The 27,436-nt window shown below is 45.2% G+C and overlaps 1 protein-coding gene across 1 annotated transcript in view; it reads right to left on the reverse strand.

Moving 5' to 3' along the window:
* CWF19L2 (CWF19 like cell cycle control factor 2) overlaps positions 1-27,436 on the reverse strand; it is a 198,483-nt gene that overhangs the window by 42,237 nt on the left and 128,810 nt on the right. Inside the window, exon 13 of the mRNA XM_069759126.1 lies at positions 25,995-26,207. Coding sequence (XP_069615227.1) covers positions 25,995-26,207 — 213 coding nt within the window. The remainder of the gene's footprint in view (positions 1-25,994; positions 26,208-27,436) is intronic.

Genomic DNA, 27,436 nt, shown 5'->3' on the forward strand with positions numbered 1-27,436 from the left:
GAGCTCTGTATAACCACGCCTACATCACTGATTTGCGGCTTTCTGTGTACACTGTACATAGGCAGAAAGCAGCCAATCAGTGGTCGGGGCGGGGTTATACAGAGCTCATGAGTAGAGATTGGCGAACCCAAATAGTAAAGTTTAGCGTCCGTACCATACACCTACTGTTCAGGCATGAACTTCATCAGGAAGCCCGTGTTACTGTTTGGGTTCGGCCCCTCATACACGAGGTGTTTCATATGCCGTCATGTGCATGACAGTGTGGCAAACACTGCCTTTGATCGGTGTCAGTCAGACAGTCGCGGATCCCACACTGTCAAAGTGTGAGCCCGCAGCTGTGATCGGAGGTAAAAAGTTTACCTCTGTCACTGGCATTGGCTGATGGGACTACTCCCATCAGCCTACGCCTGCTGCCGCTAACAGAGCAGGCAGCAGCTGATGGGGTATTCATCAGCCGACGCTCTAAATCAGTGTTCCCCAAGTCCGGTCATCAAGAGCCACCAACAGGTCATGTTTTCAGGATTTCCTTAGTATTGCACAGGTGATAATTGCATCACCTGGACAGGCAAGCATTCAATGACCTGTGCAATACTAAGGAAATCCTGAAAACATGACCTGTTGGTGGCTCTTGAGGACCGGACTTGGGGAACACTGCTCTAAATAAATAAATTTAAAAAAAAACCACGGCGAGGGTTCCCCTGTATTTTTGATAACCAGTCAGACTGCAACCCTCAGCTGTCAGCATTAGCAAGGTTGGTTACCAAGACTAGAGGGGACCTTATGCCATATTTTTTAAATAAATAATTTACAAAAACGGCGTGGGGCCCCCTCAGTTTTGACAACCAGCCTTGCTAAAGCAGACAGCTGGGGGCTGGTATTCTCAGGCTAGTAAGGGCCATAGATATAGTCCCACCACAACCCAAAAATAGTAGCCCGCATCTGCCCAGAAAAGGCGCATCTATTAGATACGCCAATTCTGGCACTTTGCCCAGCTCTTCCCACTTGCACTGTAGCGGTGGCAAGTGGGGTTCATATTTGTGGGGTTGATGTCACCTTTGTATTGTCCGGTGACATCACGGCTTAGTAATTTAGAGTCGTCTAGAAAAACAACTGTATGCCTCACCTGTCCGTCGTTCTGTCCCACGCCATAATTCATGTCTGGGAATAAACCATTTTCAACCTGGACGGTGCCAAGATGCGACCATCTAGCCTGAGAACCACTGGGGAATGAGCTGCTGCAAACTCAGCCTCAGTGCCTAGCAGTGACATCAAAGTTGCTGCTGGTCCCTGAACTGCGGGGACCTCTGTGAGATCACCGCTAGCACCGTGACAAAAAGGTTCACGGTGCAGACGTGAGTTCACCGGGAGAAATTTCAAATTTCTCCCGGTGAACTCTTTGATCTCAACGCTGCACCGTGATACTTTTTCTCACGGTGCAGTGCTGGTGACATCACCGCTGAAGTCTCATCTCTAATAGATGTGCTTTTTCTGGGGCAGCTGTGGGCTGCTACTTTAAAGCTGAGGGGGGCCCTTACCAGTCTGAGAATACCAGCCCCTATCAGTGAGATTTAGCTTGGCTGGTTGTCAAAAATGAGGGGGACCTCCAAGTCATTTTTTTTAAATGTATTTAAATTATTTTTATTTATTTTTTTTTTTAAAAAGGTGTGGAGATCCCTCTATTCTTGATAACCAGACTTGCTAAAGTTGACATCTTAGGGTGGGTTGCAGCCCGCAGTTGTCAGTTTTGCCTGGCTGGTTATCAAAAATACAGGGTAACGCAAGCAGTTTTTCTTCTTTTTTTTTTTTTTTTTTTTTAGGAGTGCAGGCGCTGGCTGATGAATACTACCATCATCTGCTACAGCTCTCACTGTTATTAGCGGCAGCAGGCGTAGGCTCCTTGGAGCAGTAGTCCCATCAGTCGACGCCAGTGACTGGAGGCAAACTTTTTACATCCAGGGATGTATCACTTATTAGGGGTGTTGTGGTTTCAATACAATCAGAGTTTTATCATCGGGAGATTATCACTATAGGACTAGGTCTCACATACAGACCAGTCAGGCTAATCTGTGTAACCACGCCCCGACCACTGATTGCCAGCTTCTTGTGTACACTATGCATTTTCAGCAAGCTGCAAATCAGCGGTGCGGGTGGGGTAATACAAGGCTCAGCATTTAGGGCACCGTTACATCTACAGCACAGGAAACAGGGATTTTATCAAAACTGCAGCAAGCAGCCCAGTAGGTGACATCACTGGAATCAGAGTCTCTGCCCCAAAAATCAGCTTTTAATAATGTTAGACAATGTCAGGAGACTGAAGTGATTTCCGAAACGCGCGTCGGGTGTGTGTGTGCGTGAGTTTCCAGGACAGTGAGGCACCAAAAGGTAATGCTCTAATAGTATCTTCCCCTGATATTTTTTTTCCTGAGTCACTTTTTCAGCACATTGCACGTTGTGATTCTGCAGCTTTGCACAGCTCTCAGGGATTTCCCTATGCACATGTGAGGATTCCTCCCTGAATCTATTTCCACACTTAAGCACTTTATATTACTTGCTGCAATTTTGCACAGCTTTTTTGTGTGACCTCCACCAATTGCTATTTACATTGTTTATATATTGTTTTTGTGTGAATATATATTTTTTATTAATTTTTTTATTACTTTTTTTCTGGCACAATGACAAGAATTTCCTTAAAGGGGAATCATTGCCTTGCACATGCCCATTGGTGGCACTTAAATGAATTGTGTTTATGGGTTTACTTTTATTATCCATACTGTCCTGATTCGCACATCAGTCTGTTTTATTTTAAAAATTATTCTTTTCTGTATCGCTACTATTAGTTAATAAAGATATTTTATAATCCAGTTTGGTCTCCCTTGTGCATCCATAATACTGGTGTTTGGGCTTGTTTCTGGTCATGAGTGGTTTCCACTTTTCTTTCTTGTTTTAACACCTAGGGCAATCACTACTATTAATATATATTAATTTTATTGTTTTTTTTAAAAATTGTTTACAGTTTTATATTGTTCCTAGGTGATAAAACTTTATCTAACACGCTAGGGGTTGTAGTTTTGCATGTGCAAAAAGTTTTGATTTCTTTCGCTCCTTTTATCTTTGGAAGCACGCTAGACTATCTCCCTTTATTTTGGTGACAGGTAACATGATGACGAGCAAACAGCTTGATTTTAATTTAATCAATTGGAAGCTTAGATTATAAAATTTGGCAAAAATACTTAAAAAAAAAAAGCAATTAGCGCAGCATCAATGTACAAAGTATCCGCAGGATTAATTACATTATACAGAACATGGAGACCCTCGCGGCCTCTGTAGCACAAGTCTCGGAAATCTCCGACGGTGCCAGCGTGCCTGTCAAAGCGACAGCTGTGATACAGCACATATTGTACCGCCAGCCGTGTGACCGCTGACATAACATGGACGTCTATATGATTTTGTCACCAGCATAGGCTATAAGTAACATTTACCCAGAAAATATAATTACATTATGTGAAGACTTGGCCGCAGTAACGCAAGGTCCTCAGGGGACGAAGACACCTGCGTCCAGATCTCATGCGGGATCATACTTCAGAGAAAAATACCATTAAACACTTGGAATTCAGAGTATTTAGCGCTAAGTAAAACCTGCAAAAATTAAATCACCTAAGGGTATGATCACAAGTGGCAAAGCTGCAACATTTTTTTTTTCCTGCACCAAAAACCAGAGTGTTGGCAGGAAAAACGCTGAATACAGTACGCGCATTTTTTTCTCGACATTCCTTTAGATATGTGAAAATTTATGAAAAAATTTGACATGCTGTGTTTTGGCATAAATGAAGCAGGGCTCCAAAAAGGAACTTAAAAAAAAAAATAAAAAAAATAAAAAAAAATTAGTATTGTGTGCATGAGACTTTAAAAACTCATCGATTTTGCCAATGCTGTAAAACGCGTCATGAACACATGTGAACATACTTTAAGACCCCGAGGGTCCTGGAGCTCGGCTACTTGTGTTAGCTAGGAACACAGAGCGTGGCGGTATTGCGCATGTGCAAAGCACAATGGTATCCAAACAGGGGACGCAGGACCCTTGTTCTCAGATTTGGGGTCCCACCAGTGAGGAAACACTTATTACCTATTCTGGGGCGAGGGAATAAGATAAAACTGTTTTTTCCATGATGCCAAGCTGTAACATAAGTGATCAGTCAGGATCAGTCACCACCAACTTCCAGAATGAAGCAGTGTCACTTTTTGCTATGCAGAGCCTCACTCCCGGCCGATGAATAGAGAAAAAGAAGAATATGGAGGAGCGCTGTGAGTAAAGAGGTATTATGGAGGGAAGAAGTCATGGCACTTGTGGGAAAAGTATTCTAATGGGTAGAAGTGATCATATCACCAATACACAGGAAAGGTGATGACGTCCATATCTATGGGGATCCAACCACTGCGACACCGAACAATCGTCAGATTGTGGCCCTTCAATCCCATGGTGGAATGGACCACCAAAACGCTCTCTAAATTTGTTTTACCCATCATAGGGAACTATGAGGGATGTTATTCTGGATTATCTCAATGAGAATAACTGTTTAACTCCATATCAGCATGGGTTTATGAGAAATCGCTCCTGTCAAACCAATCTAATCAGTTTTTATGAAGAGGTAAGCTATAGGCTGGACCACGGTGAGTCATTGGACGTGGTATATCTCGATTTTTCCAAAGCGTTTGATACCGTGCCGCACAAGAGGTTGGTACACAAAATGAGAATGCTTGGTCTGGGGGAAAATGTGTGTAAATGGGTTAGTAACTGGCTTAGTTATAGAAAGCAGAGGGTGGTTATAAATGGTATAGTCTCTAACTGGGTCGCTGTGACCAGTGGGGTACCGCAGGGGTCAGTATTGGGACCTGTTCTCTTCAACATATTCATTAATGATCTGGTAGAAGGTTTACACAGTAAAATATCGATATTTGCAGATGATACAAAACTATGTAAAGCAGTTAATACAAGAGAAGATAATATTCTGCTACAGATGGATCTGGATAAGTTGGAAACTTGGGCTGAAAGGTGGCAGATGAGGTTTAACAATGATAAATGTAAGGTTATACACATGGGAAGAAGGAATCAATATCACCATTACACACTGAACGGGAAACCACTGGGTAAATCTGACAGGGAGAAGGACTTGGGGATCCTAGTTAATGATAAACTTACCTGGAGCAGCCAGTGCCAGGCAGCAGCTGCCAAGGCAAACAGGATCATGGGGTGCATTAAAAGAGGTCTGGATACACATGATGAGAGCATTATACTGCCTCTGTACAAATCCCTAATTAGACCGCACATGGAGTACTGTGTCCAGTTTTGGGCACCGGTGCTCAGGAAGGATATAATGGAACTAGAGAGAGTACAAAGGAGGGCAACAAAATTAATAAAGGGGATGGGAGAACTACAATACCCAGATAGATTAGCGAAATTAGGATTATTTAGTCTAGAAAAAAAGACGACTGAGGGGCGATCTAATAACCATGTATAAGTATATAAGGGGACAATACAAATATCTCGCTGAGGATCTGTTTATACCAAGGAAGGTGACGGGCACAAGGGGGCATTCTTTGCGTCTGGAGGAGAGAAGGTTTTTCCACCAACATAGAAGAGGATTCTTTACTGTTAGGGCAGTGAGAATCTGGAATTGCTTGCCTGAGGAGGTGGTGATGGCGAACTCAGTCGAGGGGTTCAAGAGAGGCCTGGATGTCTTCCTGGAGCAGAACAATATTGTATCATACAATTATTAGGTTCTGTAGAAGGACGTAGATCTGGGGATTTATTATGATGGAATATAGGCTGAACTGGATGGACAAATGTCTTTTTTCGGCCTTACTAACTATGTTACTATGTTATGTTACTATGTTAATGAAGTGGCGGTTGCATGCACTGGCGCACCATTCTAGAAGGGATACACGTACCCCATTCCAGTGATCAGCGGGGGTCTCAGAGGCTGGAACTAGAGGTAAGCCAAAAAAATGCTCAAAACCCATGTCCAGAAGACAGATCTTCATACCATGGCCTCTGGAGAGGAGCCCTGCCAGCAGATCATTACCTTCCAGCAACCGCAGAAATTCTTTTTGGTTACTCAGCCTGGTGCAACATTGTGGGTCCATCACGCCACAAGGAGGACGTCACAGCAGGACATCAAAGCTCAAGAGAGGAGCCATGGATGTCATCAGGTAGGAAGCGGGTCGCAGGGCTCCTGTCCAGCATCTACAGAATGCTGACCTGGTCGCTCGGCCATGGGCCTGAGGAATTCCCTCAAATATTGCTGATAACTTCTAATTACCAGAAAACCCCTTTAATTAAAATCGCAACCCCACTATTCTTGAAACGAGTGATTTATCAGATCTCTGGTCATCTGTTCAGGTCTGCACAACCCATGATTCAGCCTGAGGAATTCCCAAAAATAACCTCCATGCCGCTGTAAAGCCCTATAGTTCATGCATATGTTAGAGTAACTGAACTTAGCTTTTTTATACATATATATTTTCCCCCTTTTTATGTACTTTAAATGGTCTGCATATCAGTGGGGTCCGCGTGCCAAGACCCCCACTAATCTCCCAAAAAACAGCTGAGACGTGTGCATGTCAGGAGCAAGGAGCGCACAGTAGTACAGATGCTACAGGAAGCCGATGGGGTTGATTCATTAAAGACTATCGGTCACCCTCTGGGACGCTTTTCAGCCATTATTATGGGCATACAGGTAATAGAATGGTTAGAGTAGTCCTACTTGTATGCCTCATAGCTGTGTGGAGAAATAGTAATCAGTATAGGGTCCCCACCTTCATAACAGACTGCACCAAAAAATGGCGGCTGGTGGAGTAGCAGCTGGTGGAGTAGCGTCTGACCAGCAACTGAAGGACAACTTTTCCAAGTGCCATCCGTTGACATACTCCATCACTAGTTAGCAGCCTGTAAGGAAGGAGCAGAACTAGAAATCCTTACATATTTGAGGCCCTGAATCTTCATTTGTGTTTTTTTTTTTCTTTTAAGGTCACTTATTATTATAGCGCCATTTATTCCATGGCGCTTTACATATGAGGAGGGGTATACATAAAAACAGGTACAATAATCTTGAACAATACAAGTCACAACTGGTACCGGAGGAGAGAGGACCCTGCCCGCGAGGGCTCACAATCTACAAGGGATGGGTGTGAATACAGTAGGTGAGGATAGAGCTGGTCGTGCAGTGGTTTGGTCGATCGGTGGTTACTGCAGGTTGTAGGCTTGTCGGAAGAGGGGTGTCTTCAGGTTCTATTTGAAGGTTTCGATGGTAGGTGAAAGTCTGATATGTTGCGGTAGAGAGTTCCAGAGTAGGGGTGATACGCGAGAGAAATCTTGTATGCGATTGTGGGAAGAGGAGATAAGAGCAGAGTAGAGAAGGAGATCTTGTGAGGATCGGAGGTTGCGTACAGGAAAGTACCGGGAGACTAGGTCACAGATGTATGGAGGAGACAGGTTGTGGATGGCTTTGTATGTCATGGTTAGGGTTTTGTAGTGGAGTCTCTGGGCAATGGGGAGCCATTGACAGAGGGGAGAGGCCAGGGAATAGCGGAGGAACAGGTAGATTAGTTGGGCAGCTGAGTTTAGAATAGATTGGAGGAGTGCGAGAGTGTTCGAGGGGAGGCCACAGAGCAGGAGGTTACAGTAGTCGAGGCGGGAGATAAGGGCATGGATTAGGGTTTTTGTAGGTTCTTGGTTTAGGAATGCACGGATCCATGAAATATTTTTAAGTTGAAGGCGGCAGGAAGTGGAAAGGGCTTGGATATGTGGTTTGAAGGAGAGATCAGTGTCAAGAATTACCCCGAGACAGCGAGCTTGTGGGACTGGGGAGAGTGGGAAGCAGTTTACTGTAATGGATAGGTTCGTTAGGGGGGTCGCGTTAGATGGGGGAAAGACAATGAATTCTGTTTTGTCCATGTTAACTTTTAGAAATCTAGCGGAGAAGAAGGATGAAATAGCGGATAGACATTGAGGGATTCTGGTTAGTAGGGTGGTGATATCTGGTCCAGAGATGTAGATCTGTGTGTCGTCAGCATAGAGATGATACTGAAAACCGTGAGATTCTATGAGATGTCCCAGGTCAAAAGTGTAAATGGAGAAGAGCAGGGGACCTAGAACTGAACCTTGCGGGACTCCGACAGATAGGGGGCGAGGTGAGGAGGTGGTGTGTGAATGGGAGACGCTGAATGTTCGGTCAGTTAGGTATGACGAGATCCAGGATAAGGCCAAGTCTGTGATGCCAAGGGATGAGAGGGTCTGAAGTAATAGGGAATGGTCCACTGTGTCAAAGGCAGAGGACAGGTCCAGGAGGAGGAGGATAGTGTAGTGTCGCTTGCTCTTGGCGGTTAATAGGTCATTGGTGACCTTAGTGCAGTTTCAGTGGAGTGGTGTGACCGGAAGCCTGATTGTAATCGGTCGAAAAGGGAGCAGGAAGATAGATGGGAGGACAGTTCAAGATGGACGTGTTGCTCCAGTAGTTTTGAGGCATAGGGGATGTCACGGGGCTACCGCGACAGAGAGGTTCCAGAGAATCGCAGCGCTCTGGGCCTTCGCTTCACACACAGTGAACAGAAGCTCTTCTCCTGTATTTTGACCTGGCTGCTTTGTGCCAGCAGTGCAGGAGTTAACCTTATTTGCTAAGTTGCTGTCAGCTGGGTCTCTCAGCTGAAGCGGATGTTTGTAATCTGATCCTCTATATAGACCCAGTCCTCACTTCAGCTAGTGTCAGTGATCAGTTCTGTTGCCTGGCTTGGAGGTTGAAGGAGAGTGATATTTGGAGCTTGGAGGTTTATTACAGAGATTGGTGTCTGCGGTTTGGGTGCTTGTTAAACCTGTTTTCCTTCCTAGTTTTCTCCTCCTCTTCCCTTCTATGTGTACCCTCTGTGGTTGTGAGTATTTGGTGAGTTTGAGACTTTTAGTTACCTTGTCTGTATACCCTGTTTATTGTTGTGTTTATACACTGGTGCAGTCCTCCTTCCTGGGGGGGCCACTTATAGGGCCTGCACAGGACACAGGGATATGCTGGCGGCTCGGGCCTCTTAACCATCATAGGTACCCCCGAGATAAGGGAAAGCCAGGGCCCCATTAAAGTGGTAGGGACAGGTGCGGGTTCCAGTACGCCGTCCAGCCCCTTTAACACCGCTTCCGGCGTGACAGGGGAGAAGTGATATAGGGCGATAGTTAGATACAGAGGATGGGTCAAGAGAGGGCTTTTTGAGGATAGGTGTGATGGAGGCATGTTTAAAGCTTGAGGGGAAAATACCAGTTGTTAGTGATAGGTTGAAGAGATGGGTTAGGGTTGGGATGAAGACTGTGGTGAGGTTTGGGATGAGGTGGGATGGGAGCGGGTCAAGTGCACAGGTGGTGAGATGCGATCTTGAGAGTAGAGTGGAGAGTTGATCTTCTGTAATGGTGGAGAAGTTGGTTTTGGAGGTGGAGGGCTGGGTAGTTGGGAGGAAGGGCTCTGGGGGTTGTCGACTAAAACTGTCTCTGATGTTATCAATCTTCTGCTTGAAAAATAGGTATTAAGCTTACCGTTAATTATGTTTCCAGGAGTCCATCCTGACAGCACCCTGGAGGACGTCCTCCTCCCCTTGCTGGGACAGGAAACACACGAGTTTAAAAGGCCAAGTCCCACCCACAGTCCTCAGTGTTGTAACAAGAACCGCCTCAAGGAAATGCAGAAAAAATCTTTGTTTAATGGTAGCAAACATATCACATTATAACCAGGAACATATTACATCATATGCTAGGAATAGGTTACAAACATGCTAGAATACCATGCATCATATAATAATACAGGGAGGGAACTACCCGTGCTGTCAGGATGGACTCCTGGAAACATAATTAACGGTAAGCTTAATACCTATTTTCCAGGACGTCATCCTGACAGCACCCTGGAGAGTACCAAAGCACCTCCTCAGGGTGGGATAACCGCTTGGAGAACCTTTCTCCCAAATGCAGTATGCTGACCAGACAAAACATCAAGTTTATAGTGTTTGCAAAAGGTATTGGCACTAGCCCATGTCGCGGCCTTACAAATCTGTTCTAGAGAGGCACCTGCCCTCTCTGCCCAAGAAGTAGCTATCCCTCTAGTCGAATGTACATGGAGACCCTCCGGAGGAGAGAGCCCTTCAGATTGATAGGCCTCAGAGATCACAGACGTGATCCACTGAGCAATAGAGGCCTTAGAGGCCTTTTTACCCCTATTTTTGCCCCCATACAAAATGAATAGGTTTGGGTCGATGCGCCAAGTGTTGGTGGCTGCCAGGTAGTCAAGAACTGCCTGCCTGACATCCAGAGAATGAAGGACTTTTTCTTTAGCATTAGCAGGGTTATTGCAGAAAGATGGTAACACAATCTCTTGATTTCTATTTTTAGATGTTCCTACTTTTGGAATAAAGGAGGGGTCGAGTTTAAGAATTATACAATCCTCTCTAATTTGAAGGTATGGGTCCCTAGTACACAGGGCCTGAATTTCCCCCACTCTTTTAGCCGTAGTCACTGCTACAAGAAACGCCGTTTTACGTGTAAGAATGGAAATGGGCATATTATCCACTGACGCATAGAGGTCTTTGCAGAGAAATCTGAGGACCAAGTTAAGGTCCCAAGAAGGAGACATATGTCTGATAGTGGGGCGCAACCTCTGGGTAGCTCTGATGAATCTAACTATCCACGGGTGTGACGCTAGGGGATAGTCGAGGAAAGAACTAAGTGCCGAGATCTGCACCTTCAATGTGCTTGGTTTAAGACCTTTGTCAAACCCAGCCTGCAAGAAATCTAAAATTCTGGGTAAGTCGGGAGTGCCTGCGGTAACCTCAGACCTGCCACCCTCCAGACAGAACCGTCTCCAAATTTTCAAGTAAATTGCTGACGTAACAGGCTTCCTACTAGACTTCATAGTAGATATTACTTGGCTTCATAGACCCTTAGCCTTCAAGATGGACCCTTCAGGATCCATGCCGAGAGATGGAGCTTCTCTGGGTTTGGGTGGAATACCGGACCCTGGTGGATTATATCCGCTCTGAGAGGGAGCTCTACTGGATTCTCGATTGCTAGCTCTAGTAGAAGGGAAAACCAACTCCTTCTTGGCCAGTATGGAACGATCAATATGACGAGAGCTCGATCCTCCTTGATCTTTCTGAGAACAGCCGGAACCAACGCCAGAGGGGGAAATGCATACGAGAGAGGTTCCGTCCAATCCTGGCTCAGAGCATCTATTCCTTCTGGAAGATCCCGCGGGTTCAGAGAGAAGAATTTTGAGACCTTCGAATTTCTCCTGCTTGCGAATAGGTCTATACAGGGGGTTCCCCAGCGAAGACATAAGTCCTGGAAGACGTCCTGGTTGAGTTCCCACTCTGTTGCAGACACCTCCCTTCTGCTGAGATAGTCCGCTATAACGTTCTGGGAGCCTTCTAGGTGAACCGCTGAAATAGAAAGGACCGATCTTTCTGCCCAACGAAATATCTTCTCTGTCAGTTCCTGAAGCGCATGGTGTTTCGCACCTCCTTGATGTTTCAGAAAAGAGACTGTTGTCACATTGTCGGATATTATCCTGACATGACGATTTTCCAGGATGTGTCGGTTCCTTCTCAAAGCTTCCCAGACCGCGTATAGTTCTTTGAAGTTGGAGGAGCTGTGGATGACGTCTTCCGGCCATCTCCCCTGAAGGATCCTGTCTTCTAGGTGAGCTCCCCAGCCCCAAGCGCTGGCATCTGTAGTAACTACTACGTATGGATCTGCGGACCATAATACTCCTTTTCTTAATTTCTCTGGCTTTGTCCACCAGAGGAGAGACCTTCTTACACAATGTGATAGGTGTAAAGTACTGTCCAGAGAAGACAGACTCCTGTCCCATCTGGAAAGAATCAATTTCTGTAGTGGTCTTGAATGGAACTGAGCCCATCTCACACACGGAATACAGGCCGTCATCAGGCCGAGGACTCGCATGGCCGTCCTTGTCGTCACCCTGTGCTCCAGCAGGAGCCAAACCTGAGACTGCACTGCAATCAGCTTGGACTCGGGTAAGAGGGATATTCTGTTCCTTGAATCCAGACGTACTCCCAGAAACGTCTTCATGCACTCTGGAGTCAAATCGGATTTCCGCCAATTTATGACCCAACCAAGTTCTTCCATCACTGAAATAGTTCGGTTCCTGTGGTCGGATAGAATTTCTGGCGTTCTTGCCACCAGGAGAAAGTCGTCGAGATAAGGGATTATTCTGATCAATTGATTTCTTAGGAAAGCGACAATCTCCGACACCAGTTTTGTGAAGATACGAGGTGCTGAGGCAAGACCAAATGGAAGGCACTGAAACTGGAAGTGACAGGTCCCGGACGGCAGGACTACCGCAAACCTCAGAAGCCTCTGAGAAGAAGGGTGGACGGGAACCTGATAATAGGCACTCTTTAGATCTAGAGTGCACATCACAGCATTCTGATCTATTAGGAGTATTGCCGAACGGATGGATTCCATACGAAACCTCTTGTACCTGACCCAGGCATTTAGAGGTTTCAGATTTATTATAGTGCGAGATTCGCCGGACGGTTTCATTATGGAAAAAAGGGAGGAGTAATGACCCAAGCCTATTTCCGGAGATGGTACCGGAACTATGACCTCTGAGGAGAGCATTTCCATCAGGTCTGTCAACATGGGAGAGTCTCGCGGTACTACCGTAGGACTGATGAATCTGTCTGGTGGGGGGGAGTAGAGCTCTATACTGTAACCTTCTGAGATGGTCCGAAGGACCCACTGATTTTGAGTGATCCGAGCCCAATTGTGCGAAAATTGGCGGAGTCGACCCCCTATGAGACTGGCGTCATTGCGATTTAGATTTTGAGGAAGGGCTGAAGAAGAAACCTCTTTCTATTGCCCTGGCTACGGGAGCTGTTGTGAATTCTGTGGCTGAATTCACTCCTGTGGTCACAAGTGGTACTGCAGCTTCTGAGCTTCCTCCCTCAGGTGTTCTGGTGAGCTCGTTAACTGCTTCATTACTTAACTCCGCCTGATGCTGCTATCCTTGCTCCTTGTCAATGTTTCAGTGTTGGATCTGAGCTTCTCCTGATTGTTCCTGTGACCTGCTGCTCTGTATAGCTAAGTGCTTTTTGCTTTTTTTGTTGCTTTTTTTCTGTCCAGCTTGTCTTTTGTTTTGCTGGAAGCTCTGAGACGCAAAGGGTGTACCGCCGTGCCGTTAGTTCGGCACGGTGGGTTTTTTTTGCCCCCTTTGCGTGGTTTTGCTTTAGGGTTTTTTGTAGACTGCAAAGTTCGCTTTACTGTCCTCGCTCTGTCCTAGAATATCGGGCCCCACTTTGCTGAATCTATTTCATCCCTACGTTTTGTCTTTTCATCTTTCTCACAGTCATTATATGTGGGGGGCTGCCTTTTCCTTTGGGGAATTTCTCTGGGGCAAGTCAGGCCTATTTTTCTATCTTCAGGCTAGCTAGTTTCTTAGGCTGTGCCGAGTTGCCTAGGTAGTTGTTAGGCGCAATCCACAGCCGCTTTTAGTTGTGTTTAGGATAGGATCAGGTGTGCAGTCTACAGAGTTTCCACGTCTCAGAGCTCGTTCTTGTATTTTTGGGTATTTGTCAGATCACTGTGTGCGCTCTGATCGCTATGCACACTGTTTCTGGATTGCCTTCATAACACCTGTCATTAGCAAACATAACAGTACAAGGAGCCTAACTAATGATTCTCAATAGAGGGAAAGAAAAAGTTCTGACATCATTTTTTTTTTTTTCTGCTCTGTGTTCACTTTTTTTTTCCCCTAGACATTTGGGTGATTCTGGACACAGGTGTGGACATGGATATTCAGGGTCTGTGCTCTTCAATGGATAATCTCGTTATAAATGTACAAAAAATTCAAGATACTATTGATCAGAAATCTATGTTAGAACCAAGAATTCCTATTCCTGATTTGTTTTTTGGAGATAGAACTAAGTTTCTAAGTTTCAAAAATAATTGTAAGCTATTTCTGGCCTTGAAACCTCATTCTTCTGGTAATCCTATTCAACAGGTTTTGATTATTATTTCTTTTTTGCGCGGCGACCCTCAAGACTGGGCATTTTCTCTTGCGCCAGGAGACCCTGCATTGAGTAGTGTCGATGCGTTTTTCCTGGCGCTCGGATTGCTGTACGATGAGCCTAATTCAGTGGATCAGGCTGAGAAAAATTTGCTGGCTTTGTGCCAGGGTCAGGATGATATAGAAGTATATTGTCAGAAATTTAGGAAATGGTCAGTACTCACTCAGTGGAATGAATCTGCGCTGGCAGCTTTGTTCAGAAAGGGTCTCTCTGAGGCTCTTAAGGATGTCATGGTGGGATTTCCTATGCCTGCTGGTTTGAATGAGTCTTTGTCTTTGGCCATTCAGATCGGTCGACGCTTGCGCGAGCGTAAATCTGTGCACCATTTGGCGGTACTGCCTGAGGTTAAACCTGAGCCTATGCAGTGCGATAGGACTATGACTAGAGTTGAACGGCAGGAATACAGACGTCTGAATGGTCTGTGTTTCTACTGTGGTGATTCCACTCATGCTATTTCTGATTGTCCTAAGCGCACTAAGCGGTCCGCTAGGTCTTCCGTCATTGGTACTGTACAGTCCAAATTCCTTCTGTCCATTACCTTGATATGCTCTTTGTCGTCGTTTTCTGTCATGGCGTTTGTGGATTCGGGCGCTGCCCTGAATCTGATGGATTTGGATTATGCTAAACGTTGTGGGTTTTTCTTGGAGCCTTTGCGGTGTCCTATTCCATTGAGAGGAATTGATGCTACACCTTTGGCCAAGAATAAACCTCAATACTGGGCCCAGCTGACCATGTGCATGGCTCCTGCACATCAGGAAGTTATTCGCTTTCTGGTGTTGCATAATCTGCATGATGTGGTCGTGTTGGGGTTGCCATGGCTACAAACCCATAATCCAGTATTGGATTGGAATTCCATGTCGGTATCCAGCTGGGGTTGTCAGGGGGTACATTGTGATGTTCCATTTTTGTCGATTTCGTCATCCACCCCTTCTGAGGTCCCAGAGTTCTTGTCTGATTATCAGGATGTATTTGAAGAGCCCAAGTCCGATGCTCTACCTCCGCATAGGGATTGTGATTGTGCTATCAATTTGATTCCTGGTAGTAAATTCCCTAAAGGTCGATTATTTAATTTATCCGTGCCCGAACACGCCGCTATGCGCAGTTATGTGAAGGAATCCCTGGAGAAGGGACATATTCGCCCATCGTCATCACCACTGGGAGCAGGGTTCTTCTTTGTAGCCAAGAAGGATGGTTCGCTGAGACCGTGTATTGATTACCGCCTTCTTAATAAGATCACTGTTAAATTTCAGTATCCCTTACCATTGTTATCTGACTTGTTTGCTCGGATTAAGGGGGCTAGTTGGTTCACTAAGATAGATCTTCGTGGTGCGTATAATCTGGTGAGAATCAGGCAAGGAGATGAATGGAAAACTGCGTTCAATACGCCCGAGGGTCATTTTGAGTATCTAGTGATGCCGTTCGGACTTGCCAATGCTCCATCTGTGTTTCAGTCTTTTATGCATGACATCTTCCGTGAGTATCTGGATAAATTCCTGATTGTTTACTTGGATGACATTTTGATCTTCTCAGATGATTGGGAGTCTCATGTGAAGCAGGTCAGAATGGTTTTTCAGGTCCTGCGTGCTAACTCTTTGTTTGTGAAGGGATCAAAGTGTCTCTTCGGTGTGCAGAAAGTTTCATTTTTGGGGTTCATCTTTACCCCTTCTACTATCGAGATGGATCCAGTTAAGGTCCAAGCCATCCAGGATTGGATTCAGCCGACATCTCTGAAAAGTCTGCAAAAGTTCCTGGGCTTTGCTAATTTTTATCGTCGCTTCATCTGTAATTTTTCTAGCATTGCCAAACCATTGACCGATTTGACCAAGAAGGGTGCTGATTTGGTTAATTGGTCTTCTGCTGCTGTGGAAGCTTTTCAGGAGTTGAAGCGTCGTTTTTGTTCTGCCCCTGTGTTGTGTCAGCCAGATGTTTCTCTTCCGTTCCAGGTCGAGGTTGATGCTTCTGAGATTGGAGCAGGGGCGGTTTTGTCACAGAGAGGTTCTGATTGCTCAGTGATGAAACCATGTGCTTTCTTTTCCAGGAAGTTTTCGCCCGCTGAGCGTAATTATGATGTGGGCAATCGAGAGTTGCTGGCCATGAAGTGGGCATTCGAGGAGTGGCGTCATTGGCTTGAAGGAGCTAAGCATCGCGTGGTGGTATTGACTGATCATAAGAACTTGACTTATCTCGAGTCTGCCAAGCGCTTGAATCCTAGACAGGCCCGTTGGTCGTTATTTTTTGCCCGCTTCGACTTTGTGATTTCGTACCTTCCGGGCTCTAAAAATGTGAAGGCGGATGCTCTGTCTAGGAGTTTTGTGCCCGACTCTCCGGGTTTATCTGAGCCAGCGGGTATCCTCAAGGAAGGAGTCATTGTGTCTGCCATCTCCCCTGATTTGCGGCGGGTGCTGCAAAAATTTCAGGCCAATAAACCTGATCGTTGTCCAGCAGAGAAACTGTTCGTCCCTGATAGGTGGACTAATAAACTTATCTCTGAACTTCATTGTTCGGTGTTGGCTGGTCATCCTGGAATCTTTGGTACCAGAGAGTTAGTGGCTAGATCCTTCTGGTGGCCATCTCTGTCACGGGATGTACGTACTTTTGTGCAGTCCTGTGGGATTTGTGCTAGGGCTAAGCCCTGCTGTTCTCGTGCCAGTGGGTTGCTTTTGCCCTTGCTGGTCCCAAAGAGGCCTTGGACACATATTTCGATGGATTTCATTTCTGACCTTCCCGTTTCTCAAAAGATGTCAGTCATTTGGGTGGTCTGTGATCGCTTTTCTAAAATGGTCCATCTGGTGCCCTTGGCTAAATTGCCTTCCTCCTCTGATTTGGTACCTTTGTTCTTTCAGCATGTGGTTCGGTTGCATGGCATTCCTGAGAATATTGTTTCTGACAGAGGTTCCCAGTTTGTTTCAAGGTTTTGGCGAGCCTTTTGTGGTAGGATGGGCATTGACCTATCCTTTTCCTCGGCTTTCCATCCTCAGACTAATGGCCAGACCGAACGAACCAATCAGACCTTGGAAACATATCTGAGATGTTTTGTTTCTGCAGACCAGGATGATTGGGTGTCCTTTTTGCCGTTGGCTGAGTTCGCCCTTAATAATCGGGCCAGCTCGGCTACCTTGGTTTCTCCATTTTTTTTGCAATTCTGGGTTCCATCCTCGTTTCTCTTCAGGACAGGTTGAGTCTTCGGACTGTCCTGGTGTGGATTCTGTGGTGGATAGGTTGCAGCAGATCTGGACTCAGGTAGTGGACAATTTGATCTTGTCCCAGGAGAAAGCTCAACTTTTTGCTAATCGCAGACGCCGTGTGGGTCCCCGACTTCGTGTTGGGGATCTGGTTTGGTTATCTTCTCGTCATATTCCTATGAAGGTTTCCTCTCCTAAATTTAAACCTCGTTTTATTGGTCCGTATAGGATTTCTGAGGTTCTCAATCCTGTGTCTTTTCGTTTGACCCTCCCAGACTCCTTTTCCATACATAATGTATTCCATAGGTCGTTGTTGCGGAGATACGTGGCACCTATGGTTCCATCTGTTGAGCCTCCTGCCCCGGTTTTGGTGGAGGGGGAATTGGAGTATATTGTGGAGAAGATTTTGGATTCTCGTGTTTCTAGACGGAAACTCCAGTATCTGGTTAGATGGAAGGGTTATGCTCAGGAAGATAATTCCTGGGTTTTTGCCTCTGATGTTCATGCTTCCGATCTTGTTCGTGCCTTTCATGCGGCTCATCCTGGTCGGCCTGGGGGCTCTGGTGAGGGTTCGGTGACCCCTCCTCAAGGGGGGGGTACTGTTGTGAATTCTGTGGCTGAATTCACTCCTGTGGTCACAAGTGGTACTGCAGCTTCTGAGCTTCCTCCCTCAGGTGTTCTGGTGAGCTCGTTAACTGCTTCATTACTTAACTCCGCCTGATGCTGCTATCCTTGCTCCTTGTCAATGTTTCAGTGTTGGATCTGAGCTTCTCCTGATTGTTCCTGTGACCTGCTGCTCTGTATAGCTAAGTGCTTTTTGCTTTTTTTGTTGCTTTTTTTCTGTCCAGCTTGTCTTTTGTTTTGCTGGAAGCTCTGAGACGCAAAGGGTGTACCGCCGTGCCGTTAGTTCGGCACGGTGGTTTTTTTTTGCCCCCTTTGCGTGGTTTTGCTTTAGGGTTTTTTGTAGACTGCAAAGTTCGCTTTACTGTCCTCGCTCTGTCCTAGAATATCGGGCCCCACTTTGCTGAATCTATTTCATCCCTACGTTTTGTCTTTTCATCTTTCTCACAGTCATTATATGTGGGGGGCTGCCTTTTCCTTTGGGGAATTTCTCTGGGGCAAGTCAGGCCTATTTTTCTATCTTCAGGCTAGCTAGTTTCTTAGGCTGTGCCGAGTTGCCTAGGTAGTTGTTAGGCACAATCCACAGCCGCTTTTAGTTGTGTTTAGGATAGGATCAGGTGTGCAGTCTACAGAGTTTCCACATCTCAGAGCTCGTTCTTGTATTTTTGGGTATTTGTCAGATCACTGTGTGCGCTCTGATGGCTATGCACACTGTGTTTCTGGATTGCCTTCATAACACCTGTCATTAGCAAACATAACAGGGAGCCCCTATAAGATCCTCTACTGGATCTGCCTCCTCGAAACTCAGACTGCCTTCTGAAGGGGAATCCTCTCCGAAAGGACTGGGGCATCTTAGATTTCTCCTCTGGAAACCCCTTCTTTTTGTCGGAGGCTGACTCCAAAATGGTATCCAGGGAGGGTCCAAAAACCCTTTCACCTGAGAAGGGAATTGAACAAAGTTTAGATTTGGAAGCATTATCCCCCGACCAGGACCTTAGCCAGACCGCCCTCCTAGCCGCGTTAGATAAGGAACTGCATCTGGCCGAAAACCTGACTGACTCAGCAGTCATATCAGACAGATAAGCCGTGGCAGATTTCATCATAGGGAGGGAATTTATGATTTCAGATCTCGGGGTCTTATTGGATAGGTGTTCCTCCAATTGACCCATCCATAGATACATAGACCGAGCCACCGAAGTAGCCGCTATATTTGTTTTTATTAGAGCCGCAGAAGATTCCCAGGCTCTTTTTAACAATATGTCGGCTTTTCTATCCATAGGATCACGCAAGTTTGATGAGTCCTCAAAAGGTATGGCCGTTTTCTTGGCCACCTTTGCCACAGGAACGTCAATTTTGGGAACTTCGTCCCATAGTTTTATGTCCTCCGGCTCATAAGGTAGACGAGCCTTAAAGTCCTTGGATAACACCAGCCGGCGTTCTGCCTCTTTCCATTCTTCCAGAATCATGGCCTTAATGTGCTCGCTAACCGGAAATACTGTCTGCTGACGTGACATAAGTCCACCAAACATCAAGTCCTGCCTGGTTTGTGGTTTAGATGTCTCCTCTATTTGCATAGTGCATCGCACCGCCTGCACCAGATCATTTGTGTCTTCTGCCTGGAAGAGGTATTTTCTTTGGTAATCCTGGCTTCCTGACGGAAGCTCTCCCTCTTCCTCTGAGACGAAGTCCTCTGAGTTAGACTTGTCCTCAGAAGTAACCTCCTGTTCTCTTAAGTCCTCCTCCCGTCTGGCCCGCTTACGGGTGGGGATAGGACTGGATTTCTGCACCATGGTAGACAAAGAAGCTTGTACTTCTTCACGTATAAGGGATCTCATCTCAGCCAGCAATGTGGGTTGTTCGTCCCTTACGACCTTAGCTGTGCAGTCCCCACATAAAGATTTCCCATGGGAGTCCGGGAGCTTCATATTACAAAGGGGACATCTAACAGATTTCCCAGATGACTTGCCGGATTTCTTAATCTGAACAGGAGGACCCGCGGGGTTTCCCTTATCCTTAAATGACATAAGAAGGGATAAGCACTGGGGTGAGCCTGCTTCTGCATATAGATAGGGGAACTTGCGCCATGCGCACTTACCCCCTCCTCGGTTGGAGTACTTGCTTCCATGATGAGGGTAGCAGGTCCCCGCAGCTCTCAGCTCCAGATCAGGATCGCTTCTGCCGCTGTGCGATTCACTGCACGCTTTTCCCCGCGCATACAGCGTTACCGGAAGTAGCGGTAACGAAATGCCGACGGACCGGAAGTGACGCGTTCTAACGACTTCCTGCCGGGAGACGCCGTTCTGGATACCACGCTGCCCAGGATGGCCGCGCACCGCGTGGATAGCGTCCGCAGCCGAGAGCCTCCCACCGGGAGGAGCGGCTGCCACCAGGAGCTTCGTCCACTCCTGGTCTTTGGAGCAGAGGGACCCCCCACCGGAGGGTTTCTGCCCTGAGCCTCTTGACAGGGGGAAGGGTATTGGCAAGCCGCACGATCCCCCTGAGCTCCGGTAAGTCCTGCGCAGCTTCTCACTCGTGCGTCCCTTCCTTGCAGGGACAGGAAAAACACTGAGGACTGTGGGTGGGACTTGGCCTTTTAAACTCGTGTGTTTCCTGTCCCAGCAAGGGGAGGAGGACGTCCTCCAGGGTGCTGTCAGGATGACGTCCTGGAAAAGGAGGTGCTGGGGGACGGATGAGATAGTTGAAGGTGTTGAATAACTGTTTAGGGTTGTGAGACAGGGAGGATATGAGCGACGAGAAGTAGGTTTGTTTAGCTGTGGCGAGTGTGGTTTTGAAAGTAGTGAGGGACTGTTTGAATGCGATAAAGTGCTCATTGTAGTGGGATCTTTTCCATCTCCGCTCTGCAGCCCTGGAAGCTCGCCTCAGTTCTTTGGTCAGGCTGGTGTGCCAGGGCTGTCTGTTGATTTTGTGAGCTTTGGTATGTGTGAGAGGGGCAAGACATTCCAAAGCTGCAGCTATTGTGGTTTTACATAGAGCGGCAGCATCATCCGCATTGTGTAGGTAACTTATGTCTGTTAGAGGGAGGAGGGATTCAGAGAGTGAATGTAGATCTTATTTGTCTTGTGGTTATTGCTTCCGTTTTATGCACCCATTTTATGAATTTTGCCCAAAGTGATTTTTTTTGTTCCGGTCTTTGACTCATTTTTCAACCTTTACACAAAAAGTCAGGTCTTAAAAATGCTGCCAAAATAACTGGGGAATGCAATATTACTCCAGGGATCGGTTGGAACTGAAGTATAATGGTGATAAATTTTACAATTTTTTTTTATTTATTTTTTATAAAAGTCTAATTTGGTGAATCCGTCTAAAACATCTGTAAAAAGTAAAAAAATAAATCAGAAAAACTAAACAACAAAAGACAATGAAATATGGGACAAATCCTTTAAAAGAATTTGCAAAAAAAAGTCACAGAGCAAATCATGCCAAAAAAAAAAATGACAAAAATATGATGATGAACCGGGTCCATAGTGGAGAACCCTTTACTGTCTGGACATTACCCGACATGACCCACTGTACGGAGGGATCAAGAAAGAATACCTTTATAGGGGGGTTCACACGTTGTTTCAAGTTTTCCAAAATAATTCATTCTTGCCATAGTTTTGCAAAAACTAAAAACACATACCATAGCCACAAAGTGTGCCCACCCATATAGAGCCCAATTGTCGCGCACTTCTCTTAGAAAACATCCCCCTACTTATCAGCTCTGACACCGGCCTCGAGATCCTCTGCACAGATGCGCTAATGCCACCAGGATGTGATCGGGGTACAAGAGCCGCTCTATATTTATTCTCGCCAGTAAAAGGTCATTCTCCCAAACACTAGCCCAAAATGAGCAGGACTCCGCCGGCCCCCGGCTTACAGGCCAGATTGTTTTCATATGCTTAACCATTGAAATCCATGTTGTGCGCTCTGGCAAACGGGGCTTGTTTGGAAAATGTGGTGAGACAATCCCCAAGTGCCCTGATATTTATACTGGAGAAGAATAGATTACATTAAGATGTCTTTTCTCTGACTCATCCGTTCCCGTCTATTGTCTCACACTGCTGGCTTGAAGCCTCGCTCCGCTCCCTGGCTAAGCCTGTAAGCCTATATATACATACAGATCCTTCTCAAAAAATTAGCATATCGTGTTAAATTTCATTATTTACCATAATGTAATGATTACAATTAAACTTTCATATATTATAGATTCATTATCCACCAACTGAAATTTGTCAGGTCTTTTATTGTTTTAATACTGATGATTTTGGTATACAACTCCTGATAACCCAAAAAACCTGTCTCAATAAATTAGCATATTTCACCCATCCAATCAAATAAAAGTGTTTTTTAATAACAAACAAAAAAAACAACAAATAATAATGTTCAGTTATGCACTCAATACTTGGTCGGGAATCCTTTGGCAGAAATGACTGCTTCAATGCGGCGTGGCATGGAGGCAATCAGCCTGTGACACTGCTGAGATGTTATGGAGGCCCAGGATGCTTCAATAGCGGCCTTAAGCTCATCCAGAGTGTTGGGTCTTGCGTCTCTCAACTTTCTCTTCACAATATCCCACAGATTCTCTATGGGGTTCAGGTCAGGAGAGTTGGCAGGCCAATTGAGCACAGTAATACCATGGTCAGTAAACCATTTACCAGTGGTTTTGGCACTGTGAGCAGGTGCCAGGTCGTGCTGAAAAATGAAATCTTCATCTCCATAAAGCATTTCAGCCGATGGAAGCATGAAGTGCTCCAAAATCTCCTGATAGCTAGCTGCATTGACCCTGCCCTTGATGAAACACAGTGGACCAACACCAGCAGCTGACATGGCACCCCACACCATCACTGACTGTGGGTACTTGACACTGGACTTCAGGCATTTTGGCATTTCCTTCTCCCCAGTCTTCCTCCAGACTCTGGCACCTTGATTTCCGAATGACATGCAAAATTTGCTTTCATCAGAAAAAAGTACTATGTTACTATTCGAGGGGTTCAAGAGAGGCCTGGATGTCTTCCTGGAGCAGAACAATATTGTATCATACAATTATTAGGTTCTGTAGAAGGACGTAGATCTGGGTATTTATTATGATGGAATATAGGCTGAACTGGATGGACAAATGTCTTTTTTCGGCCTTACTAACTATGTTACTATGTTACTTGGGACCACTTAGCAACAGTCCAGTGCTGCTTCTCTGTAGCTCAAAAGTGGCTTTACCTGGGGAATGCGGCACCTGTAGCCCATTTCCTGCACACGCCTGTGCACGGTGGCTCTGGATGTTTCCACACCAGACTCAGTCCACTGCTTCCTCAGGTTCCCCAAGGTCTGGAATCGGTCCTTCTCCACAATCTTCCTCAGGGTCCGGTCTCCTCTTCTCGTTGTACAGCGTTTTCTGCCACATTGTTTCCTTCCAACAGACTTACCATTGAGGTGCCTTGATACAGCACTCTGGGAACAGCCTATTTGTTGAGAAATTTCTTTCTGGGTCTTACCCTCTTGCTTGAGGGTGTCAATGATGGCCTTCTTGACATCTGTCAGGTCGCTAGTCTTACCCATGATGGGGGTTTTGAGTAATGAACCAGGCAGGGAGTTTATAAAAGCCTCAGGTATCTTTTGCATGTGTTTAGAGTTAATTAGTTGATTCAGAAGATTAGGGTAATAGGTCGTTTAGAGAACCTTTTCTTGATATGCTAATTTATTGAGACAGGTTTTTTGGGTTATCAGGAGTTGTATACCAAAATCATCAGTATTAAAACAATAAAAGACCTGACAAATTTCAGTTGGTGGATAATGAATCTATAATATATGAAAGTTTAATTGTAATCATTACATTATGGTAAATAATGAAATTTAACACTATATGCTAATTTTTTGAGAAGGACCTGTATATACACACACTTGTACACAGCCTTGAAAAATTTGTCATACCCTGTGAACTTTTCCACTTTTTTTCATGTTATACTCACAAACTTAAAATGTGTTTTACTGGGATTTTATGTGATATACCGACGCACAGTAGCAAGTATTTGTGAATTGTAAAGGTAGGACACATGGTTTTATTGGCCTACCGGAGTCAATACTTTTATACTGTTGTTGCAATTACTGCTGCAGTCTTTTGGGGTCTGTCTCTACCAGCTTTGCACATCTAGAGGCTGAAGTTTTTGCCCACTCGCTTTTGCTCAGTGACAATGGATTGAGGAGTCTGAACAGCAATTTTCAAGTCTCCTCACAGATTCTGCGACAGGGCCGCTCCCACACATGAATATGCTTTTCTCTAAACCCTCCATTGTAGCTCTGCCAGGATGTCTAGGGTCATTGTTCTGCTGGAAGATAAACCTGTACCCCAGACTCGAGGCTTTTGCAGGTTTTTCTCCAGGATTGCCCTGTATTTACCTCCATCCATGTTCCAATCAACTCAGAGCTTGTTTGTTTTTTTTTGTTTTTACTAACCTTACCCTGCTTTACTCTTCTCCACAACTTTATCCCTGACCTGTCTGGTGGGCTCCTTGGTTTTCATGATGTTTGATCCCTAATATTCTCACACAAACCTCTCGGGAGGCCTTCACAGAACAGCTGTAATATACTGATAATAAATATTACACAGCTGGACTCAATTTATTAATTGTGTGACTTCTGGAGGCAATTGGTCACTCAGGATATTATTTAGGGGTATCAGACCACAGGGGGCTGAATACAAATGCATGTCACAATTTTCAGAATTTTAACCCTGTAACATTTCCTTTACACTTGTCAAATACTTTGTAGATCTTATAAAATCCCAAAATACATTTAGACTTGGATCTTAATCCAGTCTTGGGCTCCACATTTTAAAAAGGATATACAAAAGCTAGAGTCCGCTCAAAGGCGGCAACTAGATTAAGGTCTCAAATCATGAGAGGTTGGTCTCAGAGGAGATCTCATTTATGTATAAATGTACGAAGGACTGGTGCATGACTTATTCCTTTCAAGGACCTTACTAAGGACCAGGGGGCACTGATTACAGGTGGAAGAAAGGAGATTCCGGCAGCTAAAAAGGAAAGGGTTCTTCACAGTTAGAGCAGTCACTGTGGAATGCCAACCACAAGAGCTAGTAATGGCAGACACCATAACAGCTTTTATACAAGGGCTGGATGATTTCCTCAGCAGAAATGACATTGTGGGTTATAGATAACATAGTGACAAAGAATATATAACTGGCAGAGAAAGGTTGAACTTTATAGACCTACGGTTTTTTCTTAACCTATGTAACCCTGCAACTAAGTTTGTAAGTGTAACGTGAAAATATGTGAAAATGTTCACGGAGTATGAATACATTTCAAAGTCACTGTATATTTACATATATTGGCTTTAATCTGAAGCCATGTGACAAGGCTCGGTAGAGAGTTGATTTTGACTGTTAGGATTGCTACTATAGGTGGCGCTAGAGTTCTAGACCTCTTCCTCTCAATTTGTATATACACACACATACTAGAGGGTCTGGAGAATAAACAAAATAAATTATATATACACATATATATTTTAAATGAGTACATATTTAAAAAAAAAATATAGATAATTATCTGTGCTTGATTTTTATTTTTTTTTAACTCTTGCTCAGTTTTACAGTGTCTCTAAAAAGGAAAATAAATTAGGGAAATGTTATCACTTTCTTTTTTAATGTTACCCCTTTTCATGGCATTAGTGGGTTACCAATGGAGCCCCAGTAATTGGTGCTTCTGTGCTGGGTGTCGCCACAGTAACCTCGTTGTGGCGCTAATCAGTCATGTGATCACCAACAGAAGCAGCGGCACTACCGCAGGGAAAGTGGCGCTGGAGAATAGGCGCCCTACACAACCATGTGTCACTCCACGGCATGTGAAGGACTGGTACATTGAAAAAGTGTAAAATCCCTGTATAAATTGACGTGCAGAAAATTTCAAATCTCCAGCACCGACCCACTGCCGTAGAGGATTTTACTGTAACATGTAGTGGAATTTCCACAGCAAAAATTTATAAAAATGTAAATTCTGCTGTGTATTTGCCCCTAAGAACCTTCCCCTTAAAGTCCCCTGGGGGTAATTGCCTGAAATCATCAGCTCTCACCTTCACTCCTATAGCAATGATCAGGTGCTTTGGCAGCTCAGCATTATCGAAGCAAAAAGGACATTTTTCCATTCTGGCAGCCAGTCTCCGATGCTCGGCCATGGCTTGTTGCCTCTCTCTTTCCTCTTCCTCATTTGCTCGCTCTTTCTTTGCAGCTTTTGAGACAAACATATCGTCCAGGGTGTAGTAATCCTGGTCAGTCTTCTCTCTGAGCTGGGAAAACAGAAAATTTTCAACAAATTAAGAGCCACAAAACAGGTCACTTGCTCAAAATAAAATTAAATGCTTTGTAATAAAAAAACAACAACAAAAAAAAAACCATCACCGAGTTCCCCTGATTTTGCCGATCTTTTCCCATTTTGTGCTGCGCCGCACTGTTGCAGAGAAATTCATGTTTGTTTCTTCTGGAGCGCAGTATGTGAAGTCTCTTCTTGTAGCTCAACTGGGCGTTTCTTCAGAGTCTTCTCTGAGAGTGAGCGCTTTCACGCCTCCCTCTCAAATGTGGCCAATCACAGCTCATCAGCTGATCTAGCAGTCTCAGAGGCTGCTGAGCTGTAATTGGCAGCATATGGGAGGGAGGGGTGAAAGTGCACACCCCCGGAGAAGACTCTGAATCTCTGCTTGTAGTTCAACTCTGTGTTTCTTCAAAGAGTGCTCTCCACAGGAAACAAATGTGAATATCTATGCAATGGAAGCTCTAAATACTTCCATTGAAAGTTTCTCCAGCAGATTTACGTGAAAGTGAGCAGACCTGCATAGCCCCTTTAACCCCTCCACTACCCTAGCCCACCAGGTAATACACCCTGCAATACAGTAAAGCATGAGGCAAACAGACATTAAAACCATCCTCTGTCTTATAAGCATCAGAGAAGGGGATTTTCATATCAAGATAAGCTAACATTAAAACCCTTCATTACCCCAGACCACTAAGAAAGCTGGATGTAACTCATTTACTAAACGATCCCACTATGGAAGCTGGCAGAAGTCCATTTGCTGCTCTAGAATATTGGGGTGATCTCTTAATGTGAGATCTTAGTGATTGCATGCCCCTGACCTGATAAATATGAGCCAAGTGCATGCATAAAAGACAGACATCGGACGCAGGGTCAGATGTGCGCTCCTCTCTCGGCAAGAGCTGGCACAGAACTGAACTTTATTACTATAAACAGAAGATCATGTAGGAGGAAGGAAGGATGGCGTTGCACATCTGAGCAGCCATCATGTCAGTCTGTGATAGGTCCATGCTAGGTCTGTTCTATACATGGTCTTCAGTGTATCCACCTCACATCCCAAGGATTCCGGGGCGTAGTTCCAGGATGTAGACAACATCTTGCCACATCTTCTGAGCAGCCATCATGTCAGTCTGTGATAGGTCCATGCTAGGTCTGTTCTATACATGGTCTTCAGTGTATCCACCTCACATCCCAAGGATTCCGGGGCGT

Source organism: Ranitomeya imitator, chromosome 3, assembly GCF_032444005.1.
Source record: "Ranitomeya imitator isolate aRanImi1 chromosome 3, aRanImi1.pri, whole genome shotgun sequence".
NCBI lineage: Eukaryota > Metazoa > Chordata > Amphibia > Anura > Dendrobatidae > Ranitomeya > Ranitomeya imitator.